Genomic DNA, 24,857 nt, shown 5'->3' with positions numbered 1-24,857 from the left:
GTGTTCAGTGCTGCTTTTTGTAGAGATGACTAAGAATCTGTCGGGCAACTCAGTGTCTGTTGCCGGGAAGAGGGGTGGCAGGTGAGAGGTGGGAGTGCCAGGAAGACGTAAATATAACAAGCAACTATTATTTACTCTGATTTACTCAAGAAATTGCTTCAGAAAATGTCCTGGCACAAACAAGTGCATAATGTCACCATGTGGGAACCGACAGAGATGGGGAAGGCTCAGATGTGGAGGGTGCGGCTCCACTCGCCTTCTCGTCAGGGAAAGGCCTGGGTTGGGAAGCAGCTGAAGCAAGCGTTCGGAATGATTGGGGAAAGTCAGGACCATTGACAGACTCTGCAAGCTTAGAAATTATACAGCTTCCTTTATCACTAATGGGTAGGGCTAGATTTTTGAAAGGCCTCAAAAAGTCCCTGAAGTTTGGCCTGTTTACAACACAGTTTCATGCTTTGTGATACCCTAATCTTTTGTGCCAGCAGCCAGTTTGTAACTAAACAACGAAGCCAAGTGATGTGTGCTTTGCCTCCCCTTAGTTTTACATGATGTTTCACTCCAGGCCCTGCAGGCCCTCCTCAGAGTCCTCAAAGAAGGAAATGCTCCCCCCGCCACCTGTGTCCTCGTCCTCCCAGAAGCCAGCCAAGCCTGCACATAAGAGGTCAAAGCGGGAAGCAGACACCTGTGGCCAGGACCCTCCCAAAAGTGCCAGCAGTACCAAGAGCAACCACAAAGACTCTTCCACTCCCAAGCACAGAAGAGTAGAGGGGAAGGGCTCCAGAAGCTCCTCGGAGCACAAGGTGAGCGGCGGCGGCGGCCATTGTGTAAGGTGGGATGCATTGCTGTACCTTTACGTTCCCAAAGAAGACGAGTTCCTAATGATGGCACTTCACAAGTGTCCATTGCTTTTAATAAGACAATGTTTGTGTTTAAAATGCTAGTTTTTGGAGGGAGAGTAAAAGGTAGTTAATAATACACAAAGATTTAGGTGTCAGTTTATTATTCTTACAGTGATTTCAGAGGTGAAAAATCAAAAGATTGTTGTGCTAGTTTTTGATTGGGTGTTTTACAGTAAGAAATTGTTCCCTTGTGTAGTTGTGCTTTGAATATTTGATCTCAGATACTTTCATTCTAGGTTATAATGGGGGAAAATGATCCACTTTCTCAAATAAAAGTTCCTCTCTTCCTGTTAATCTGGGTGGAGTGGGGTGGTGTGTTTGGATTGACTAAGAGAAAATGTTATGTGTGGCTTTGTGAGTTCTCTGATCTCTTGGACATTCTTGCCTTTTTGAGTCCCCAGTTTAGTCAGAACCACCGCTTCAGTTGAATCTGTAGCTGAGGAAGTGTTTAACCAGGGTCGATTGTGCATTGTTTGATTTACTCTTTTTTGAAACTACTCTTTTGAGCTATTTAAGAGGGATGGTACTTTTAGGACAGTGGTCTTCAATGTTAGAGTGTAATCTGTATACTGATTTTATTTTTTTAAAGGGTTCTTCCGGAGATACTGCAAATCCTTTTCCAGTGCCTTCTTTGCCAAATGGTAACTCTAAACCAGGGAAGCCTCAAGTGAAGTTTGACAAGTAAGACTTCAGATGCTTGCTTCTTGCTCTTTTTTGTTTGTTTTCGATCTCCCCCCCCCCGCCCCAAAGATGGAGTCTCACTCTGTCACTCAGGCTGGAGTGTAGTGGCACGATCTCGGCTCACTGCAACCTCCACCTCCCGGGTTCAAGTGATTCTCCTGCTTCAGTCTCCCAAGTAGTTGGGACTACAGGCATGAGCCATCATGCCTGGCTAACTTTTTTTGTATTTTTAGTAGAGACAGGTTTCACCGTGTTGGTCAGGCTGGTCTCGAACTCCTGACCTCAAATGATCCGCCTGCCTCGGCCTCCCAAAGTGCCGGGATTACAGGCATGAGCCACCACACTCAGCCACTTTTTGCTCTTTCTTCCTCCATTTTCTCCTCTCCTCCTTATTTCCACTTCTCCTTCTTTGTTTACCCTCTGCCCTCCCCTTGCTGTCCTCCCATCCTTTTTCACTCTTGGTCTTAAGTTATCTTGCCCTAGTCTAGTAATCTTTGGCTCATATAACCTGTCCCTGGTTTTTCTTCTTCTTTTTCGCTCATATAACCTGTCCCTGGTTTTTCTTCTTCTTTTTCAGACAACAAGCAGACCTTCACATGAGGGAGGCAAAAAAGTTGAAGCAGAAAGCAGAGTTAATGGTTAGTATTGGCTCTTTATCTCTTTGGTAGAATGTATTCTCATAGTAAAAAGGATTTTTTGGTAGTCTCCATTCTACTGTATTCCCTATCACTCAGCGTATGTGTGGTAGAAAGAAGGGGGTGCAGCAGGCGCAGGAGAAAGGAGTGTATGGGCCCTACTGTTGGCCACAACATACGCACGCAGCAAAATCAGGACCTTAATGATTAAGCGGTAGGTAGTTCTTGGTAGTATTATTTTCTTTGGCTCCACTGATTCAGTCTGATCATGGGCAGATATATAGAGGACCTAGTCACACATTTTATATCTAAGTCAGTGAAAGATAATCTACCTGCTGGTGATTTAATGCATAGGTGCCTTTTTATTCCACTGCATCAATTCCTTGGATGTGAAAAATGAGTCCTGCTGTTGAAACCCAGTCAACGTGTGTTCACTCTAAGACATTTCACAAGGCAGGGAAGCCTGTTTACATTCCAAAATTATCTTAAAGCCTTGAGAGGCTGACCCAAAGGAAGAGTTGAGCTAGGCTATTAGATGAGATTTTAAGATGAAGGTAATAATTATACTGTTGGTAAACATGCTTTAAAGCCATGAATTCTCTTTACCTATTGGCTTTTGGACTTTCTGAAAGATGGTGGTTTTGTAGTTCATTGTGTACATAATTATGCTTTTACATCACTACTGCAATAAATATAATGAGATAATGTTTGCCCTTTGTCATGTGTAGATATCCAAGACTCTGGGGCTTTTGCTTATGTAGTGAGTCCCTAAACCTAAATCCCCACAAATGCAAAAATGCAAAAACCTCCCTGGAAAGCCATATATTGAACTTTGTTACACAGAGGAAGGGCATGAGTTGACTTTTTTGGTCCACATGTAAACCTAATCACACATTTCAGACACCCACAGGGGTCTGAATCAGATTGATTCACCAACAAGATCCTGGCCTGGCGCTCTTCATCCCTCATCTGCAGACCTGTATCTCTTCTGAGACTCTTTCATCAGATACCCTTGCATTAGGCAAAATGTTGATTCTTTACCATGCTGAATTCTGTAAGATAGTCAAATACAGGCTTCTCTAGCCCTGTCCCTAAAACTACCCCGTACCAGGGTGACCTAAGTCAGATTAAGCATCTGAGATTGGCCAGGCGTGGTGGCTCATGCCTATTATCCCAGCACTTTGGGGAGCCGAGGTGGGTGGATCACGAGGTCAGGAGATCGAGACCATCCTGGCTAACATGGTGAAACCCCGTCTACGAGGTCAGGAGATCGAGACCATCCTGGCTAACACGGTGAAACCCCGTCTCTACTAAAAAATGCAAAAAATTAGCTGGGCCCGGTGGTAGGCGCCTATAGTCCCAGCTGCTAGGGAGGCTGAGGCAGGAGAATTGCTTGAACCTGGGAAGCAGAGCTTGCAGTGAGCCGAGATAGCGCCACTGCACTCCAGCCTGGGTGACAGAGCAAAAAAAAAAAGAATCTGAGATTGTGCCAAGCAGTGGTTTCAGCAGCTTCCAGTTTACCAAGCTTGTTACTGGAACTGTATGAATCTTTGGAGTTTTGGAAAGAGTAAATATTTCGCACTGTCAGCCAGTTATCTAAAGCTTACCTTGACGTTGGACACTTTCAGTACTAGATTCCGCGTTATTCAAAGGAGTAACAGTCATCCTCTGGGGAACTTTGTTTTTAATCTATTCATATGCATACATTCTTTCTCCTTACCTAAGGTGACTGTACATCCCAGTGTGCCAGGACAGTCCTAGTTTGTGCCTGTTTCATCTCAGTTTGAGAAATAATTGTATCCTGTTTCACTCTTAAAATATACCAGTTTGGACAATAGGCCCCTGTGGCCACTCACTCCGTAACAATCTCCCTTAACCGCATACTGTTTCGAAGATACGCCTTTGGTGTTCCAAATAGTTACGTACCCAACTGAGTAGAAAGGGATGTATTTCTTCTCTACGTTGTCTTCAACTGATGCGTAGGGAAACTACTTTAACAGTGTTTCAGGAGATACATGGAATCACAGAAATATGGGCATTATTGGCCTTATGATATACTTATCTAAAGGAAGTGAATATTGACAAATTGCTATACAATATTGCAGTTTAGTTCATTTCTAGCCTAAAGCCAATATTAACTTTGGAAATCCCATGAAAGAGATGATGTTGAATAAGCATATTTGGAGAATTAAGTTCCCATCAGTGAAGCAAACCAGTCATACCAAATACTGCTGATTAATTGGGGAATACTCATTTGATTTTTGTTCTGTCACTAATCTGACCCTTAGTTCTCCAGAAAAAGTATTTTTTGATTAAGTTACTTTTTAAAATAAAAAATTTTAGAATAATTGAATATTCTGAAATATACATGTATACATATGTACATATACATGTGTATGTGTATAGCAGCCTAGTTTGTTCTGGTACTGGTAAAACATGAGAACAGTATGCACTCAAATCATTCTGTTGTCAGCTCACTGAGAAGCGTTTCCACCCTGTGTAGAGTGCAGCAGCATCCCTAAGTAGCATGACAGCCCATACCCTCTCATTGCCGACGTGTCTCCAGCTCCTTAGATTCCACTTATGTCTTTACTCTTTTCCTTTCCTTTCCTTTCCTTTCCTTTCCTTTCCTTTCCTTTCCTTTCCTTTCCTTTCCTTTCCTTTCCTTTCCTTTCCTTTCCTTTCCTTTCCTTTCTTTTCGCTTCGCTTTCTTTTCTTTTCCTTTCCCTTTCTTTTCCTTCCTTTCTTTCTTTTCTTTTCCTTCCTTTCTTTTCTTTTTTTTTTTTTTTTTGCGATGGAGTCTCGCTCTGTCGCCCAGGCTGGAGTGCAGTGGCTTGATCTCGGCTCACTGTAACCTCTGCCTCCCAGATTCAAACAATTCTCCTGCCTCAGCCTCCCAAGTAGCTGGGATTACAGGCCCGCCAACATGCCTGGCTAATTTTTATGTAGAGACAGCAGTTTCACCGTGTTGGCCAGGCTGGTCTCAAACTCCTGACCTCAAGTGATCCACCTGCCTCGGCCTCCCAAAGTGCTGGGATTACAGGCGTGAGCCACCACGCCTGGCCCCTATTTTCATTCTTTCCTTTTGAACATAGCAAATACAAAGCAGAAATTACAAACGCTAATCAGTTGCTCTCAATGTGCGGTACATATGCCATATGTGGAGAGAAAGACACAGTTACATCACACTGTCATCAGCTGCACTCGCCGTATGCCACTTAGAAGGGTGCTACATGACAAGGTGTGTATTCAGGTGTAGGGTGACCACCAGTATCTGGTTTTGTTCATATTTCTACGTTCCCTTTAAGGGACTCTGAAATGTTACCCCTGTTGACCTGGGGGGATGGCTTTGTGCACTAAAGCAGACGTCAAAGGAGATTAATCTGTTGGGCTGTAAAATGCATAAAACAATTATTGTTAGCTATTATATCTAACATGCTCATAAACCAAGAGTGTTTTCTGCTTTTTAGTAAACTTCAGCACACACAAAGAAATATGTGTCTGTATTACTCTAGACATGTGGAATAATCTGTTTCTCAAGAAAGTTACAGAATGAGTAATTGCACACTGATAACAAGGAGACTATGTACTTACTGCCATAGTTTGGATATGTGCTTTCATAAGGCTTTGAGAGCATGGTCTTAATACAGGATCGTTTTCTTTTTCCTAATGAATTTCTGCTAAAAGAGTTTTCAGCAGGTCATAGCTAACAGGCTTTGGTTATCATTTTTAGTTCATTCATCCTCACACTTCTCCCTGGCCATAATTAAACTAAGACAGTGGAGGGAAGTCACACTAAAGAATGTGGGTGAGAAACTAAATCAAGGTTTGTCTTCAGCCTAACAATCACCATGTTCTTCTCCCGCAGACGGACAAGGTTGGAAAGGCTTTTAAGTACCTGGAAGCCGTCTTGTCCTTGATTGAGTGTGGAATTGCCACAGAGTCTGAAAGCCCGGCATCCAAGTCAGCTTACTCTGTCTACTCTGAAACTGTAGATCTCATTAAGTAAGTGCCAAGTCATTGTGCTTTCCTTTTCTTTCCTCACCTTTATTGTCTTAACCCATTTGAACCTTAGTGTGAAGATGGCTCAATAAAGGGGAGCCTTTAAAAAGTTATTGGTCCAAGAAACTAGTTTTTGTCCTAAACTAAAATTGCGTTCTAGATGAAGTGCTAGCACAGAGTAACTGGGTCCAACTACATCATTTTGCTAAGTGCACCAAGAAGTGCCAGAGCTTTCAGGGAGAGGTTGGTTTTTTCCAGTTTAACTTTCTTATCAGATGACCTCTCCTCTCAGTTTAAGCTTCTGCTTTGTTTACTTACCTACATTTCAACAGGGGACTCAGTGAGGACACAACTTTACTTGGTTTCAAGAGGTAGACAAGCCACGCAAGAGGCATGTCCTCGCCTGGTTTTCTCAGTGGCCTGGATTGCTGCTCTAAAGCCTTGGGTTTTTCATTTTCTTCCTGTGATGCTCTCATCTGTTTAACATCTTCAGGAAAAGTCAATCTAAAATGGAAACAAGCATAATAAGTTGTATTTGTGTCTGCCTTTGTTTAAAACCTGATGTACTTTTATGTTTTCCTGTAGATTCATAATGTCATTAAAATCCTTCTCAGATGCCACAGCTCCAACACAAGAGAAAATATTTGCTGTTTTATGGTGTGTATTTTCCTTTGTCTAAATAGTACTAAATTTGTTTTTGCATCTGTTGATGTTACAAAAAGATTTTGAAATTTGTTTTCTTCATGTGAAAATTATGAAAAGCAAGTCAGTACTTTGGTCAAAAGGTTAATCCCCCACTTATAGTTCTTACAAAATGGTATCTGCTGCCGTTTTTCTGATGGCTTGTTAAATGCTTTGGTCTTGTGATATAAATTATATCCTTGTGTTTTCCACCGGCATTTACTTTTAGGATAGTATGAACAGAGCAGTAAGATTCTTTACATACCAACTCACACAGGTGGGGAAAACGCAGTGTGTTCGTTAGGCTGTAGAAGGTGAGATGACTGCTTTTCTGTCGTCTGATAGTCACATGCAGTTTCCCTTCTGTCTTTGTTCATAGCATGCGTTGCCAGTCCATTTTGAACATGGCGATGTTTCGTTGTAAAAAAGACATAGCAATAAAGTATTCTCGTACTCTTAATAAACACTTCGAGAGTTCTTCCAAAGTCGCCCAGGCACCTTCTCCATGCATTGCAAGGTAACTCTAATATAAATAATTTCCAAAATTGAGTCATTTCTTTCTTTACTTCTTGCTTTGTGACCATTTGTATGCTTACATATGTGAGTTTGTCTTTTCAAAAATTGTTGGCTTCAACTATGTGCTGATTGCTCCTAAATTTAAATTATTAGCATATTTCTACCTTTTTGAGAAATAGTTATAAATCAAGGTTTTTGCTGATTGGAAAACATAAAAAGGTAATTGCAAAGAATGTAGAATTGAGATTTTTGAGCTTTGAGGGTTGGTTTGTTTTTTGAGACAGAGTCTTGCTGTGTTGCCCAGGCTGGAATGCAGTGCTGCAATCTTGGCTCACTGCAACCTCCACCTCCTGGGTTCAAGCGATTCTCCTGCCTCAGCCTCCCGAGTAGCTGGGATTACAGGTCTGTGCCGCCCCCACGCCCGGCTGATTTTTGTATTTTTAGTAGAGATGGGGTTTTCACCACTTCGACCAGATTGGTCTCGAATTCCTCACCTCACATGATCTGCCTGCCTTGGGCTCCCAAAGTGCGGGGATGCCACAGGTGTGAGCCACTGCGTCCGGCCGAGCTTTGAGGAGCTTTAGATAAGCCGAAGAACACAAAACAAGAGGCAGAGCCATCAGAACCAGAGCCAGAGTCCTTTCTCTGTGTGTGTGTGTCACATAGCTTCTTGGCATTTCAGTAAACAAGACATTTCCAGAGCCATATGCCCTTCATCTTCTCCAGGATCCACACCAGTAATACTAAGAATGAAAATGATTAGCAAAATTATTTTCCCCACTTTGTGAACTAAAATTGTTCGTGTATGCTCTTAAGTTATTAGGAAAAAAAAAAAAAAAAGAATCCTTGTACAAGTGTTTTTAAAATGAAGTTGGAATTTTCTTCCCTGTAGTCCTTGCCTAGTATTTTTTAATTTGGTCATACTCCTTGTGAAGTTCCTAGTTCTGATAAGTTTTGCTATTTTAAGAATATCACTTACACGACTGCCCTATTTCTAGCACAGTCAAAAGAAGAGACTCCCATATGGCCTCTCTTAAAAAAGAAAGTCCTGATTAAGAAGCAACTTCATATTACCTCTGAAGATTTTCATGGCTGCTGCGTCTGAGATATTATTCTAAGCTAATAGATTGTCAGTCAACATTATTTTAGATAACTCCTTCAATCGTTTGTCCATCCAGTATATACTGAGCACCTTCTTCATACCAAGCCTTGTTTTAGGTACTGGGGATACAGTGGACAAGAACCACTGCCCTCATGGAGCTTTCACTCTACTCTTTGCAAATGTACATTCTGCTAGGTCCGTGCAGCCCAAAGGGCAGGTGTAACATCATGAGGCTACTGCCGCTGAGCCATCTTTCCATTTTATATTTATTAACTCTTTTTTATTTAATCCACATTGAGTCACATGTTAACTTGCAGGTCCAGATATTCAGCCAAGAGTGGAGTAAAGAGGAGATTGAGTCTTCTGATGCATGATACTTATATTAGTTCATTCATTGACTCGGCAAGTATTTATCAGGAGCCTGCTTTTAGCACCCATTGTGCTAAGTACTACTAATGCAAAAATTAATAAGACATAATTTCTGCTGTGACCCAGGAAAAGGAATAAACAGTAGATAAATGCAAGAAAAGAGAGATGTTCAAGTGGTGGCAGAAAGGAAGCTATGATGTATCCAGGGTATCCACAGTGTCTAAAAGAATGCATGGTACAGAGCAGGTGCTCGGTTAGTGTTTACTGAGTGGATGAAAGGATGAAATACAGGTGGGTGCACACACATATGCATACATTACATACATAGAGTATTGTCTTACTAGGAGATTCCAGGCAGAGGAAGTAGACTATGCGAATGGCATGGGAAAGCATATTTGGAATACAGATTAGCTCAGCATGGTGTCTCGTTTTCCTTGTAGGAGTGACTTTAGCAGTGGTTATCATTTTGGCAGGTGTGTAGTGAAACTTTGTGTCTTGGACTGTAGTCCCAGACACGTAAATCGGTGATCTGGGGGCTACTGGTGACTGACTGACCAGTTCTCTCTTCTCTTCCGCCTCCCAGAAGCACAGGCACACCATCCCCTCTTTCCCCAATGCCTTCTCCTGCCAGCTCCGTAGGGTCCCAGTCAAGTGCTGGCAGTGTGGGGAGCAGTGGGGTGGCTGCCACCATCAGCACCCCAGTCACTATCCAGAATATGACATCTTCCTATGTCACCATCACGTCCCATGTTCTTACCGCCTTTGACCTTTGGGAGCAGGCCGAGGCACTCACAAGGAAGAATAAAGGTAAATAAATGGCTTTGTGGTGGTAATTACTGGGGTGTGTGGATTGGGAGGAAATAACATTGGTTTATATTTTAAGTTCAGTTTCTTGGAGAAAAGGAAATGTGTAGCTGTTTACTTTAATTATATTTTCTCCATTCAGCCTCAGAACCTAGTTGCAATTATTCCTTGAGCACTGTGGCGTGGAGCTGAATTTCTGTGGCTAGATCTTAGCAAAACCAAAATAGAAGTGGTTTTAGCGCCTTGCCCCTTCTGAAATTCTGTTGTCATTATTTCAGCCTGAGCTCAAATGCTAGCTGAAAGGCAAGGCAAATGAGGAAGAGGAGTCACTGGCTGTTCCTAGGCTCAGCACTTTGGAGATACAAAGTAGCATAACCCAAATACTGAGATTATTGTTTGTTTTTAGTATATGTTAAGAAAGATAGTAGCTATAGTACGAGAGATGCAGTGTAGTAAACGTTATTGAGACTTGTTTAGGGAAGAAGACCCTTGGAGAAATGCAAGGTTTAGGAGAGTTGGAGCCAGCTGGCTGTAACCACTTACTTTCCACATAGCCTCTTAGGGCCTTATCCGTCTTATCAAACTGATAATACTTTTAACTTTTTTTTCCCCCTCATTAATGCATCTTTTGAGGCAAAGGTATAAATTTGGTGTTTTCCAAGTGCCAGCCACTGTGCTAAGCATTATGGATTCCGCTCTAAAGCAAACCGGGTTTATAGTCTAGTGGAGAATTAGCAAGCAGTGACAGTAGATTGTGATCTTTTTTCTGTGATAAAGTGCAGAATATTGTGGGAACGTACCTTCTGGAACCTTGAATTTTAATTTTTGTGTGTGTTTGTGTATTTACTTGTTTTTTGGTTTTGTTTTTGCAGAATTCTTTGCTCGGCTCAGCACAAATGTGTGCACCTTGGCCCTCAACAGCAGTTTGGTGGACCTGGTGCACTATACACGGCAGGGTTTCCAGCAGCTACTAGAATTAACCAAAACACCTTAATGGAGCCCCAGGTTGATTCAATGCCTTGGGAACTATTTTTGCACATTGGAAGCCTCAAAAACAGTCCAGACGTTTGTTTCATCAGGACACCAAACTCTAAAAAGAAGCACCACGAGATGGTCAGGACATTTGTCCACTTAAACTCTCCACAACGGTGTGATCATTGGTTGGACACTATGGTTATGCAGAAGCAGAGATGAGGAGGCTGGCCCCAGAGATGATCTTGCCCTTCCTAACTAAAGGACAGAAGTGCAATGTAGCTTAAATGGGTGTATGAATGGTCTAGAAACATTTCTTTTTTTTTTTTTTTTTAACCAGCAGAATACAAGTTGCAAACGGAATGAGGAGAAGCAGTTTCAACTCTGAAAGTGAATTTACATCATCTCGGTAGCCACACTAGTCCATTCCCAGAAGGAAATTTTTTTTTTAACAATGACTTTTGGTGAAGGGTTTTGTGGATGATTTTTTTTTCTTTTGAGTTTTGGGAGAAATATTTGTTTAATAACTTCTAATGGCCATCTGTAAACCATAAGTAATGAAGGACTCCACTGTGCCCCACTTTCTGCCAATGAACAGTGGCTTGATAATACCAAGTATTGTTGTAATTTATAAAATTGAAGGCAACCCCTGCTCCTGCCGCCCCCCACCCGCCATTGCCTAGAGTGCTGCACATTCACCCCAGCTCTGACTTCTCTGTTTCTGTGCTGAAAGTCAGCCCACGTCGGAGCGGCGAGGAGGAGCCACAGCGCATGGGGTGCCGCCTCGAGGTCTGCACGGGAGGACTCGGCGCTGCCATTTCCCACCCCTGCTTCAGCAAAAGGGACTCTCTAACAGGGCAGTCACTGTTGACTCTATTCTGAATTTCCTACCTTGGGGAAGAAGGGAACCAACGTTTATACCTGACCAGAGGGCTAAAGTGCTTTTAAAGTTTTGTTTGAGTAGAGCTGGAATTTGAGGTGCTGATCTGTGGTCTACAGTTATGTGGTAACTCATGTTGTCCAACCAACTCAGAGTTTTGTCAGTGAACAAGAAAAATGAAATCTGCTTCTTAGAGAGGCTATATTTTTCTGCTACAAATTATTTTATATTTATAGCAAAACTAGACTTTCAGAGTCTTTGATTGTCTAGGGGAAGTTAACTTCCTGAGAGGATGTAGAGATTTGGGGTGTTTAATTAGACTTTTGAAAAACTCGTCACCACATGCCTTCACTCCAGAGTGTTCTCAGCTGGATTTGATTTGGTTGAGGAGGAACTGTGGCCCTCCGTAAGTTATTGCCATAGTGTATACATTAAACCAAGTCCATTTTGAATGACCTAAAATGAAATAACACAATCAGAAATCCCATGTGCCCATAAGCACAGCTTTTTCTTTTTCATTGAAACTTTAATGGTTATTGGAAACATTACTTTGAGTGCAGTGTTTTTAAAAGCCAATTCTTTTTTATCCCTTTTAGAAGTAGAATGTGCACACTTACTACAATTGAGGAGTGTCATCTCTATAACTAGTTTTCTCCACCTTTGCCCTATTCTGACCCGCTACGTGTTTCCTACCAAGCGTGTTTTACATTTTCCTGTTAGTGGAGGAGGGAGAAACATCTTTATTTGTAATGAAGACATCTAAGATCCCTTTGATGAATGCAGGAACTCTCTTGGTTTGTAAATATACAAAGGGATATGGCGAGGGGTGGGAGCGAGGCTTGTCTCTCACAGTGTGAGTGGTCTGTGTGGGGCTGTTCCTTCAGTTTCTTCTCCAGACTGTTGTTTGGTTCTCACTAAGTCAGAGGTCTGGTCCCTCATGTGAAAGCCAGAGAATGACAGCTGTAGTCATATCTGAGCATAAGACCTTGATGTGTGATTCCTGATGACCGGTTCATTTATTCATGTTCTAATGCAAAGCCCCGGGTCCTTTCTAAACTACTAGTTTTAAAAACCTGTGTTAAATGAACAGTAATTGCCTGGTAGGTTTTGTGCGTTTGTAGCATTGTGTGTCCATCTCCTATATGTAAGGGACAAGGCACCAGAATCGGGCTTTATTTTGATATTGAAGATGTTATTTAACATCTTTCTTTTTTCCTTACTCCCTTAGCCATCCCCTCCCCTTTTGCCCCATCATTCCCTAGAACAAGCCACCTGTCAGTTGTGAAAGGTTGTGTTCTTTATGGCAGGTCCTGTCTATGCAGATGGTGCCAGAGCATGTGCGTGTTCTGTTGGCAAGCCACAGTGCTCCCTTGACTGAAGACATTTCCAAGTAGATTTCTCAGCCAGCTCTAAAACAGATTGCTTTTTCAGTGGCCTTACTCTGTGGGGGTTTTTTTTTTCCTTCTGAACTTGATATAAAGATTTTATTTGTCCCTTGAAAAAGTAACACATGTGCATAGATCAATTTGTACTACTTTGGTCATTGGATATTTCTGATCCTTATTGCATTGTACCTAAAAGAGAATAACTAATGGTGACCTTTTTAATAGAGTATGTGAAAGGCAGTGGCTGAGGAATCCTTAATGTTCATAGGGTGTTTTTGCTGTTACAGTTGTATATAGAAGTCTAAAGGATTTTTAAAATCATTTGCACTTTTTCACTGCATGCTTACAATTCCCAAAGGCAAAATCTGTACTGAGGTAGATCATTTTGAAAGGGTTAGATTATAAAATTAAGCCTTTGAATATGCAAAGTTCTTATAACAGTAACAGTACACACTTCACAGTAAGACAAATGCAAAGCATCTTAAGGAGTGAAAATGGAGTGTAAATCTTGCCTTTGGCACTACAAGGGTGTGTGTGTGTGTGTGTGTGTGTGTGTGTGTGTGTGTCTGTCTGTGTCTTTAGTAGGAGATGGAAGAACACTGTTTTATTTTTAGAAGTGTTGAATTACTGAATTTAAGATCCCTGCTAAATAATGAAAAAACACTTTAATAAAATTTATCAAATTATACTGGGTTCAGATTGTGAAAACATTGGCCACCTAGTAGCAGTGATGAGGAGTGGGAGGGCCCAGCAAGCATTTATCAGAAATAGAATCACAATGGGAGGAGAATTTGACTGTCTGATATTATGATTTGATCACAATACTGAATAGGAAAAGCATCTAATATTTTGTAACAAAAAGACCTTTATATTATAGATCTGTTTTGATCAAAACGTGTAGCTATTTCCCTTGGGCAAATTGGACCACACTTATCTCCCTTGTCCTGTATTCTTTAATTTCAGGTCTCGGGATGTTTAAAAAGCTAAAATCCCCTACCCCTTTCTGGCTGAAAACTTGCCTTATTTGGTATCTTACACATTAATGTTACTAGCATCGGGAGCTTACTGATTTATTACAATTCATCTTCAGTAATTTTTAGAAGCAAAAAGAAAACCATTGTATCCTCCACAATTAACAAAACTGTTATCTCTGATATACAAAAGTATATAAATACATAAACAGAGAATAAGAGGCTGATTGAATTGTGCCTTTGAACCTAGTTTTGAAATACTGCTGTGTGTGTTTTGCCATGGCTTCAGGGATGCTACATGACTCTTGCGCCTTTTACTCCTCTGCTTTATGAAGTTTGAGTTGTATTTATGCATCTTAAGGTATATTAAGGCTTGAGGCTGGGCTTTTTTTCTTTATTTTTTGTACTTAAACCTGCTTGCTTCCTACCACAGATTCTTTATTTTCCCAAACACTACAAAAAAACTTTTAGAACTTTGCCATTTCATCTATTTACACTCTTTGCCACTGATTAGCAGTATTTAAATCTTGCAAGAATATTTTGTGCTTCCTTTAGAAACACAAGAGTATAGAGTTTTCTCCCTGGAAGGTGAGAGTTAGGCATTGTAGCCATGGAGGGATGCGGGGATCGATTATGGCAGTACCTTTTTCCCTCCGGGTCTTGAGCCAGTTGCCTTTTGTTTTGGGTCCTACTTAGGATTAATGGGTGTAAGATATTTTCCTGTGCCTTTATCTGTGTCATTCTGTTGGAAGGAGGCGTGATGGCAGAGTAGCACAGTGTGGGGGGTTTTCCTTCAAACGCTGCAAGTGATATTGCCACCATGTGAACCTCAAACATGCAATCCAGTTGTGTTGGTTTCTCGGTGACTTAGAGCGTTCATCTCTTCATGAATTGTGAGCACTGACCGTGTTCTGTAGTTCTTATTTATGGTGAGTTGACAAATACCAACTACTGCTTTGCTTTAGGTGGCTATAAATTTCTTATTGTCAGGGGGAAATGACACTATATTCTGTTCCACTGAGCATCAGAGCTCAGCAGGCAGTGTATTGGGTAGAGAAGTGCCTGTACTTCTCTATCTAAGAGGGCAGGAGGGAAACCCTATAGCTCCTTGTGAGCCTATATATTAGTATGTTGGCCTGGAGGGGACACGGGAATAAGACCACTCATAGTGAGGCTGGCCACGCTGTGCTGGTTGGACCAGGCAGTGGCTGACCTAAGGAAGACAACTTGCTTTTCTTTAAAGTAGGTTTTTAAGCAATGCTTAACACAGGCAGTATTAACTTCACCTTTTGTTCAGGCCACCAACATGTATTGTTAAAATTACTGCACATCCCCCCTCAGATATCAAGTATACACTGTTCATGTTAGGGTGTGTGTATGTGTATGTGTGTATGTATGTGTGTATGTACGCACGCATGTGTCCCAAATCTTGTTTTAATTTTTTTTTTCTGAATGTGATCGTGTTTTGGATAATACCTGAGCAGGGTTGCCTTTTTTTTATTTATTACCATTATATATTATATTATATTATGTATTTTTTGCTTTCTTACAACTTTGGAGGAAATTTAAATCTTGGTATTATTAAAATTGTTTTAAAAAGGAGTAAATTTTCCAGTTGATAAATGAAAAATCACTGGTCTATCTTTAAAATAATGAGTTTTTCTTTAATTACTGTGGAATAATGTGCCAGCTCTCATCAACACAATGATTTTGTACATAGGGTAGGGAAGCAGTGATGCTCTCAATGGGAAGATGTGCAACACAAATTAAGGGGAACTCCATGTATTTTACCTACTTCAGCAATGGAACTGCAACTTGGGGCTTTGTGAATAAAATTTAGCTGCCTTGTATAGTCGTTTGAAAGAGAATATGTGATCTGTGAGATAATTAATAGTTTTTTTTAGAAAAGTCTGCAAAAGATCTTCCCAAAGACAATGTGCCACAGATCTTTTGTTCTCTGTAATGAGGATTAATTGCTGTTTAAACAAAAACGTAATTGTTCATCTTTAAATTCTTTCCTTTTCATAAGAGGATCAAGCTGTAAAAAAACAAAAAAATTAATAAAAATTTCAAGAAATCATTGGGGTTGAATCCATGCTTTTCCCTTTACCTGAATACAGTAATTCTTAATACCGTTATGTGAAATTGCCATCTATAGCCAAGGAGTTTCATGTGAACAATGTGCCCTTATCCACAATATTTATTGCTGGAATGGAGAAAGAACTGTGCTCAGAAGGCAGCTTATCCTTCTGTTCAGTTGTTCTCACTAAGATCATAATCAGACACAAATTGGCCTAACATCACTAGTGTGGCTTCTTATCCTTAACATCAACGAGGGTGTAGCAGTGACGAAATTTGCCATGTAGACAGGTTTGTAGAATGTTGGTATTGAGAGGAATCTAAAGGTTATCTGGCCTTTTCACCCTTTGCCACCGTTAAAGAAAAAATATTCTTCGTGATTTCATGAAATGGGGAAGGACCTAGGTACTGAAATCTCACTTCCTTGTGTTTGGATCTGATTTTCTAGTTTGCTAATGATGTGACCCTTGGTCAAATTAACCTCTCTGCATTTCTCTTTTACAACTGTTGATATGGTATCCACCCAGTAAGATTGCAAGGATCACATTAGACGATGTATGGAGATTGCTTAGCATGGTGTGTGGCATTATGTAATCACTCAGAAACCAGTGGCTATTTGATTTCCTCCCCCTTACTGCACTGCCATATCCCAACTGCTGACCCTCCAGCCGGAACACTCACTGCCTTCCTCTTCCTTTTTAATTTTTTATCCTTCCAAACGTTAGATCATGCTTCACTTGGACTAGTCCTACTGAACAAACATAGACCCAACCCCTGTAAATTTATAGTAAAGTTGAAAAGTCAACAATAACTGTTGTACAAGGCATGCAATAGCAAGTGTGGGGAAAGGGAGGGAGTGTTTTAGATCTGATTGAGAAAAACTACAGGGAAAATAATTGGAACTAGGGCTTGAAAAATGGGTCTCAGTTATCAAGTCTCTTCTGGGTGTTGAACCTTTTTCACCAAAACTTTCCATATCATATCTTGTATAACTTGGTAGTAGTAGTCCAGGTATGGTTGTGCCAATTTAACCTCTTTGTTAAACATTGAGATTGTTTCTAATCTGGCGATATTATAAAGAATGTTTCCATGACCATCCCTGGAACAAAATATTTGGGGAAATTCAAATATTTTTAATTTGGGATATTTCTTTGGAATAAATTCCAAGAAGTGGATTGTATGGTGAAAACATTCATTTTTCTTTCTCTGGGAAAATATTCAAACATATCCTGAAAAAACAGAAATAATGCTATGTATACATATATACTTACCACCTAGATTCAACAATTAACATTTTACCTTATTTTTTATGTAAATGTGTAGGTGTGTACGCTCACGCTGAATAGTGAGTTGCAGACATATTTCACCCCTAAAAGTTGTAGCATGCAACTGTCAGGACACTTTCCAGTGTAGTCACAATACCATTATAGGATCTAAAGTCATTTCTCAGTGCTTAATGTTCAGTCCATATTCAGATTTCTGTAGCGGCCTTCAAACTTACCTTTTGAACATGGCTTCAACTGTTTCATGCATTACATTTAGCGGTTATGTCTCTTTAGTCTTGAGAACAATCCTTCCTTCACCCACCGCAAGCCTTTTTTTTTTTTTTTTTTTTTTTTTTTTTTTTTTGAGACAGGCTGGAGTGCAGTGGCACAATCATAGCTCACTCTAGCACTCGGTCGATCCTCCCACCTCAGCCTCCCGAGTAGTGGGGATGACAGGCACATGCCATCATGCCCAGCTAATTTTTGTGTTTTTTATAGAGACACAGTTTCACCATGTTGTCCAGGATGGTCTTGAACTCCTGCGCTCAAGTGATCTACCCTGCCTAGGCCTCCCAAAATGCTGGGATTACAGGTGTGAGCCACCACGCCCAGGCACCCTCCCCCCTTTTTTAAATGTAATGTCCCCCATCCTCGATTTGTCTGGTTCCCCCAAATGTTCATTAATTTATTCATCTCCTGTATTTTCTACAAACTGGAAGTTCAGTCTAGAGGTCTGATTATATTTGGCAAGAATCCTTCACAGGTGATGCTGTGGGCTTCATGCTGGATCACATCAGGAGGTAATTAGAATGGTTTTTACTGTGTGATAATAAATTTGAGTCTTTGGTTAAGATATAATCACCAGAACTCTCCTTTATAAATAAGATCTTTTTCCCTATCCCCACCACCTTTTACTTGATTTTATTATAGCACACATTGATGATCCTTGCTAAAAACATGATTTCATTGGGAGTTAATGGGAAGAGTGTATTTTACAGGCTCTTGTTATTGTCACATTACCCATAGAAAAGTTTTACTGGCCGGGCGCGGTGACTCACACCTGTAATCCCAGCACTTTGGGAGGCCAAGGCGGGTGGATCACGAGGTCAGGAGATCGAGACCATCCTGGTTAACAAGGTGAAACTCCATCTCTACTAAAAACACAAAAATTAGCCGGGCATGGTGGCAGGCGCCTGTAGTCCCAGCTACTCGGGAGGCTGAGGCAGGAGAACGGCGTGAACCTGGGGGGCAGAGCTTGCAGTGAGCAGAGATCGTGGCACTGCATTCCAGCTGGGCGAGACAGCAAGAATCCGTCTCAAAAAAAAAAAAAAAAAGTTTTATCACATGTTTTCAGAGTATCTACTTTCCAAATCCTTTACCTAATCTGGGTGTTATGTTGGAAAAGGGGAAGGGGAAAAATCACCGAACTTGATAGGTGGCAAATGGTGTGCCTGGTGTGTTTATTCCATGATAGACTATTTTTCCCTCACATTAAGCTGCCATTTGCAGTGCATGGGTTATGTGACTAGTATTCTAGACCCAGTTCAAATGCCCATCTTGGTAGATGTGGGGAAAGCTGTTTTCACCAGTCATACAGATTGAGTTCACCAGTCGGAAGGGTTCTGCTAATAAGGAAGGGGATGCTGAGCGATAAAGATGATCCACCAGGCTGAAAAATGCATGTTTTTCCTTTTGATTTATGTATTTAGAGGATAGTAACCTTTTGTTAAGTATTTCTCTCCAGATTAGTTTTTTGATTTTTATTATGCTGGGCTTTAAAAAAAAAAAAATTTAAGTAGGTAGACTTCTAGCAATGTCCTTGCAGTTTCTGCTTTTGGTGTCTCCATACGATGCATACAGACTATTTCCCAAATGCTGTACAAGGCAGTTTTACTACCACTGAATACTGGCAACTACTCTGTGACGTTAAAGCGGTAATCTCCCTTTGTGTCCTGTCTTTTATTAGCAAGTATCTGGGCACTTTTGGAGCCTGCATTATTTGAATAGGTACTGGCTCACTATTTGCCAGGGTTGTTAGGAATGTAAATTGTCACAATCCAGGCTACTTTTCAGTCAGTCATCTAGGTGGGGCTTAGAACCCTCAAATCCATTCCAAATAACTTTGAAACCCAATGTGTCTTTATCAGAATATAATCGGAGGTTTATCTGCTGTTACTTTGGTAGTGATTAGATAATTGTACTGTCTAGTCTGTTTTGTCTGAGGAACAGGACTCTTTCAGCATTTGTGGTTTTCCAGTAGACCACACTCAGCTGAAAGCAAGACTGTACGGAGACACCAAGGCTCTGATAATAAGGGCCTTTGCCCTTCCAACAGACTGAGGGCGGGCCTTGAAATACTCTTTGAACACAATTCTATTTTAGCTTTAAAAAGACCACGTGACTCCCCTGGATGAGTGCTTTAAATCACCCTTCTCTATTACGGAGGCCCAGTCCTAACATCTCATTTACCTTATTTCATGTGTAGGAGGAAGAAACAATTATGGGTTTTGATATCTTCACTGCTAACTATTCCTATAAATTATCCTCTAAGAAACACCACCACCCCTTCTCAAAAATGGTGCATGAGCATGTATTAGGAGTACTCACACTATTGGATGTGGAAAACTGGTCGTGCTCAACTGAATGAACTATAGAAAAATGCCTTTAGTTTTCCATCTTTGAACTACAATCTTTGAAGAAACTCCTTGTGCAGGTAAAACTTGGTTCCCAGGACTGCAACTGAGGAATTCACAATCTCAAGGGAGAAGCAAGTGATCCTGGTAGGGTGGTTTTAAAGCGCTTCCCAAGCTTATATATACACAAGAATGTAATTTTTTAATCCTATTTTTAAGCTGATTTACAGACTAGTAAAACAAATTACAGTCAGCCTTCCATATCCATGGTGGATTCAACGGATAGAAAATATTCAGGGTGAAAAATTCCCACGAAGTTCTAAAAGACACAATGAATTTGCCACGTGCTGAGTACTATGTTGCATCCACGTGAATGAAGTGATGTGTGGTCATTGTATTGGGTATTGAAAGTAATGTAGAGATGATTTATAGTATATGGGAGGATGTGCACAGGTTATATGCAAATATTGTGCCATTTTACAAAGGGAATTAAGCATCCATGGATTTTGGTATTTGTGAGGATCCTGGAACCAACCCACACTGATACCAAGGGACAACTACATAGAGGCATACAGGGCAAAAAGTGAAAGGGCAAGTGCACTTCGTCCCCAGATTCTACAGCCTCTAAGTTCGTGTGGATCTTTCTACAACTTTTCTGTGCATTTTTTTTTTACACTGTGTATCCTTTTTCAATGTCCAGCGTATTTTGGCTACAAAGGACCATGTAATAAGATATGCCACCATTTACTTAAATATTTTCCCATTATGGACACAGGTCGCTCCTCCCCACAATATTCTGTGGTTACAATGTACTGAAGGAATGGTAGTACACAACATCTTCGTACATTCTTACAAGTATTCTATAGGATAAATTCCTGGAAGGGAAATGTCTGGGTCAAAGCGTAAGCTAAATTTTAAATTTCTGATGTTATAGGCTGGGCGCGGTGGCTCACGCACGTAATCCCAGCACTTTGGGAGGCCGAGGCGGGTGACCTTGATCACAAGGTCAAGAGATCAAGACCATCCTGGCCAATATGGTGAAACTGTCTCTAAAAATACAAAAAAAAAAAAAAAAAATTAGCTGGGCGTGGGGGCGTGCGCCTGTCGTCCCAGCTACTTTGGAAGCTGAGGCAGGAGAATCACTTGAACCCAGAAGGTGGAGGTTACAGTGAGCCGAGATTGCACCACTGCACTCCAGCCTGGTGACAGAGCCAAGACCGTGTCGCAAAAAAAAAAAAAAATTTGATGTTACCAAACTACCTTCCCCACCAACTGCAGATGATCTTACATTTTTGCCAGTTGTGAGAGCAATGTAAAAAACAATCTTACACTACTTGCATTTATCTGACAAATGAAGTTAACCATTTTATCACAAGTTCATTGGTCATTTGTGTGACTTTATGGAATGTTCCTGTACTTAGTTCATTTTCTGAGATTGTCTTTTGCCTACTACTTTGTCGAGTAAGAAGGTTGTACAAGGTTGATTGCCTCCAACCAACTGCATGACTCTTGCTGAGTTTGCTCCACTGCCTACACCTCAGTATCACCTGTGAGCTGCTTACAACAGTTCCCACCTTTACCTTTCTTTTTACAAACGTACCAGAAAAAATGATCAATCCCCGAGTCAGACTCTGTGTGTGTCACCAACTGAGGATCTTTGGCATTTGAAGCTCCACTAATCTTTTTACTACTTGTCCAAGCAAATGATACTTATTCTGGATAAAGTGGAAGCTGTTTAAATTGGCAGTTTTGAAACCCACTGAATGAACATGAATTTCATCATGGATTGTCTTTATGGCCGAGATCAAATCTAAAATTGCTTGCCAAATGTCAGTCCTGAACTTAACTATAGTCCTATTAACCTGATATTTGCTTATCTTGAATGTAGGTTAAGACGATGACACTGGTTTCTTGTCCTTGTGAAATTTACTCACATCCAATCAGTAGTTTCAGTGATTCCTTTGTGTAAAATTACATGCTTCAGTATGTGTGCAGGCATTAAAGCATAGGTCAGGGTGCCCAGCTCCTGGCTCATCTGCCATGTCTCTACCCAAGTTACAGGTAACTTCAGACCTGGTGTTTTTCCATTCAACTAGCCATTGTCTCTGCTTTCAGCCATTCCTCTTAACATAGATGTCACTATGCTAAAACTAGCACCCTGTGGACACACTGTTCAGATTATTTCAAGCTTGAGAGCAGAGCATAAGCCAGTTCATCTGACAGGTGGATGACAGCACTCCTCTTGTACCTATGTATTTGTCCGGAATTCCCCACAGCAAAACACAGCCAACCAGCATTTTCCCCTTTCCTACATCCATGATGCATTCCCATCCCTATGGCACAACACTGACCTAAAAAAGTAAAAATGTGGAGAAGAAGTATGTATGAAGCCACATGCACTATGTACTTTCCATTGCTTGTACTTTGAAACCATCTTTCAAATTAGTCATTATGCTTCACAGATGACACGTGAGCCCAAGATAAGTATAGTCATCCCTTGGTATCCATGTGGGATTGGATCCTGGATTTTCCCCCATACCAAAATCCAAGGATGTTCAAGTCCCTGATATAAAATGGTATAGTATTTTCATATAATCTACACACATCCTCCCTTATACTTTAAATCATCTCCAGATTACTTATAAATGCTATGTAAGTAGTTGTTACATTGTTTAGGGAATGACAATATGAAAGTCTGTACCTATTCAGAATGGATACAACAGCATTCCTTTCACCACCCCCATGCCCTCAATATTTGCAATTCACAGTGGGTTGAATCCATAGATGCAGAACCCAAGGACAGAGAGACAACTGTAATCTGTCCATGGTTAGGAAGCTAGTAAAAGGTGAAGCTCAGATGGTACAGATTCGTCTGATTTCAAGTTATGAAGGCAGTTTTGCTTGTGAGAATAAACTAATGAAAATGTGGTTTTATAAACTGCTTTAATGTTATCTGCAGCCAGTCTTAACACTGTTACCATTTAACCACTTTTGGATTTTACTATAGACAATTAGACTGAGGTCAGACTGGACTGTTAATAGGCCTTAGAGGCTTTATCAACTGGAGCTTGAGAAAGAAGTCCTAAAAATCTGCAGTCGCTAGCAACTCTTCTAATGCGTCATTAGAAGAATGTGTCATTAAAAGAATGCGTCATTAGAAGCACATGGGGGATCATCCCATCCAATGCTGCTTTCCATGTTGCCCTATGGATTTTCTCCATTTACCAGCACTAGTCAAGACACTAGTGCACCTGTAGAGACAGCTAAAATTGACAGTTTTTTTTCCTTATTTGCATGAGGACATGTATTATTTAATAAATAAAAGTTTAATAAAACACTAAATGCTAGTGTAACAGACATTTCAACAAATGAGTATAAAGTAAATGTTTTTAAGTCATGAATAATATAAACTAAGCTTTAATGAGTAAAATCCCAGGAAATAAGAAACGGTAACTAAACAGGCAACAGTATAAATTCCGCCAGGGTCCTCCAAGTTTGAGAGTATAGGGGCAGAATAAAACTTTAATTCTGAAGCTAGTGACCCTGAAGACTGAATGCATTGGCCCCCTCACCTGCCTTATGCTGTCCAGGCAAAACAGCCAACCAGAAACAGAAATAAAAAACATGGCCCTGAATAACCATCCTCTACCTTGCACAAGTTACCTTGCACAAGTTACCTCATCTGTAAGAAAAAAGGAAGGAGTTGAAATATGATATCCTAAAGTATATAAGATAAAGATACTGGTAATCAAATATTTCCCTGTTAAAAATGGTGTATTAAAATCTAAAAAGATACACAGAACTTATTTAAAAGACCACTGTCCTTTAAATCATCTTGGGGGTTTATTCACATTTATTACCACAGTTCAAAACAAATTTAGAACAAAATTCTTTAAAACTGCCTTCAGGGCCCAGCATAGCGGCTCACGCCTGTAATCCCAGCACTTTGGGAGGCCGAGGTGGGCGGATCATGAGGTCAGAGGTTTGAGACCAGGCTGGCCAACATGGTGAAACCCCATCTCTAATAAAAATACAAAAATTAGCCAGGTATGTTGGCACGCACCTGTAGTACCAGCTACTCGGGAGGCTGAGGCAGGAGAATCACTTGAACTCGGGAGGTGGAGGCTGCAGTGAGCCTAGACTGCGCCACTGCACTCCAGCCTGGGCGACAGAGCAAGACTCCCATCTCAAAACAAACAACAACAACAAAAACTGCCTTCAGAACTATGTGCAAGCATATGTACATCCTACTTATTTTATGGTTGCTTTTCTACCAAGAGTTAAACAATCCTATCCACATGAATAACTCATCAGACTTGGCTCCAAAACACAATTGCAAAAGACAGAGGATAAAAATGTGTCCCTATTAGATAATTTCAATATCTACCTAAGTTTTTTTCTTTGGGCAATGATGGCAGCACCATAGGAGTAAGTTTAAAATTTCCACGTTAATTATTTAAAAACCAGTATTCAGCCAGGCACGGTGGCTCACACCTATAATCCCAGCACTTTGGGATGCTGAGGCGGGCAGATCACCTGAGGTCAGGAGTTCGAGACCAGCCTGACCAACATGAAGAAACCCCGTCTCTACTAAAAACACAAAATTAGCCGGGTGTGGTGGTGCACACCTGTAGTCCCAGCTACTCGGGAGGCTAAGGCAGGAGAATCACTTGAACCTGGGAGGCAGAGGTTGCGGTGAGCCGAGATCATGCCATTGCACTCCAGCCTGGGCAACAAGAGCAAAACTCCGTCTCAAAAAAACAAACAAAAAACCCCAGTATTCATGGTGCCAACATTTTATAGGTTCTGATACATGTTTAAAAATTAATTATCTTAATCCTCTTCCTCATATCCAAAGCTTACCCCTAGACTTGGCTAAATGTTCCCTTATCCTAATCTTTATACTCCCTTATCCACCTCTAACTGGTAAGTGGAGTGGACCATACTTACTAAGGAGTGGAATCACTGTGTACCCAATGTCAC

The 24,857-nt window shown here is 40.9% G+C and overlaps 1 protein-coding gene across 4 annotated transcripts in view; it reads left to right on the top strand.

The window, feature by feature from the left end:
• The window catches only part of LOC105479662 (ALF transcription elongation factor 1), a 202,959-nt gene extending 191,687 nt beyond the window's left edge, over positions 1-11,272 (top strand). For all 4 annotated transcript variants that reach the window (XM_011737760.3, XM_011737758.2, XM_011737759.3 and 1 more), the window contains 8 exons: positions 563-800; positions 1,489-1,580; positions 2,158-2,218; positions 6,084-6,220; positions 6,803-6,874; positions 7,278-7,415; positions 9,469-9,692; positions 10,562-11,272. In XM_011737760.3, the coding sequence (XP_011736062.2) occupies positions 563-800; positions 1,489-1,580; positions 2,158-2,218; positions 6,084-6,220; positions 6,803-6,874; positions 7,278-7,415; positions 9,469-9,692; positions 10,562-10,683 (1,084 nt within the window). In that variant the 3' untranslated portion in view covers positions 10,684-11,272. The remainder of the gene's footprint in view (positions 1-562; positions 801-1,488; positions 1,581-2,157; positions 2,219-6,083; positions 6,221-6,802; positions 6,875-7,277; positions 7,416-9,468; positions 9,693-10,561) is intronic.
• Positions 11,273-24,857: the final 13,585 nt, after the last annotated feature.

The sequence above is a fragment of the Macaca nemestrina genome, chromosome 3, assembly GCF_043159975.1.
Source record: "Macaca nemestrina isolate mMacNem1 chromosome 3, mMacNem.hap1, whole genome shotgun sequence".
Taxonomy (NCBI): Eukaryota; Metazoa; Chordata; class Mammalia; order Primates; family Cercopithecidae; genus Macaca; species Macaca nemestrina.
The sequence above is the reverse complement of the archived record's forward strand: the minus strand, read 5'-3'. Positions and strand labels throughout refer to the sequence as shown.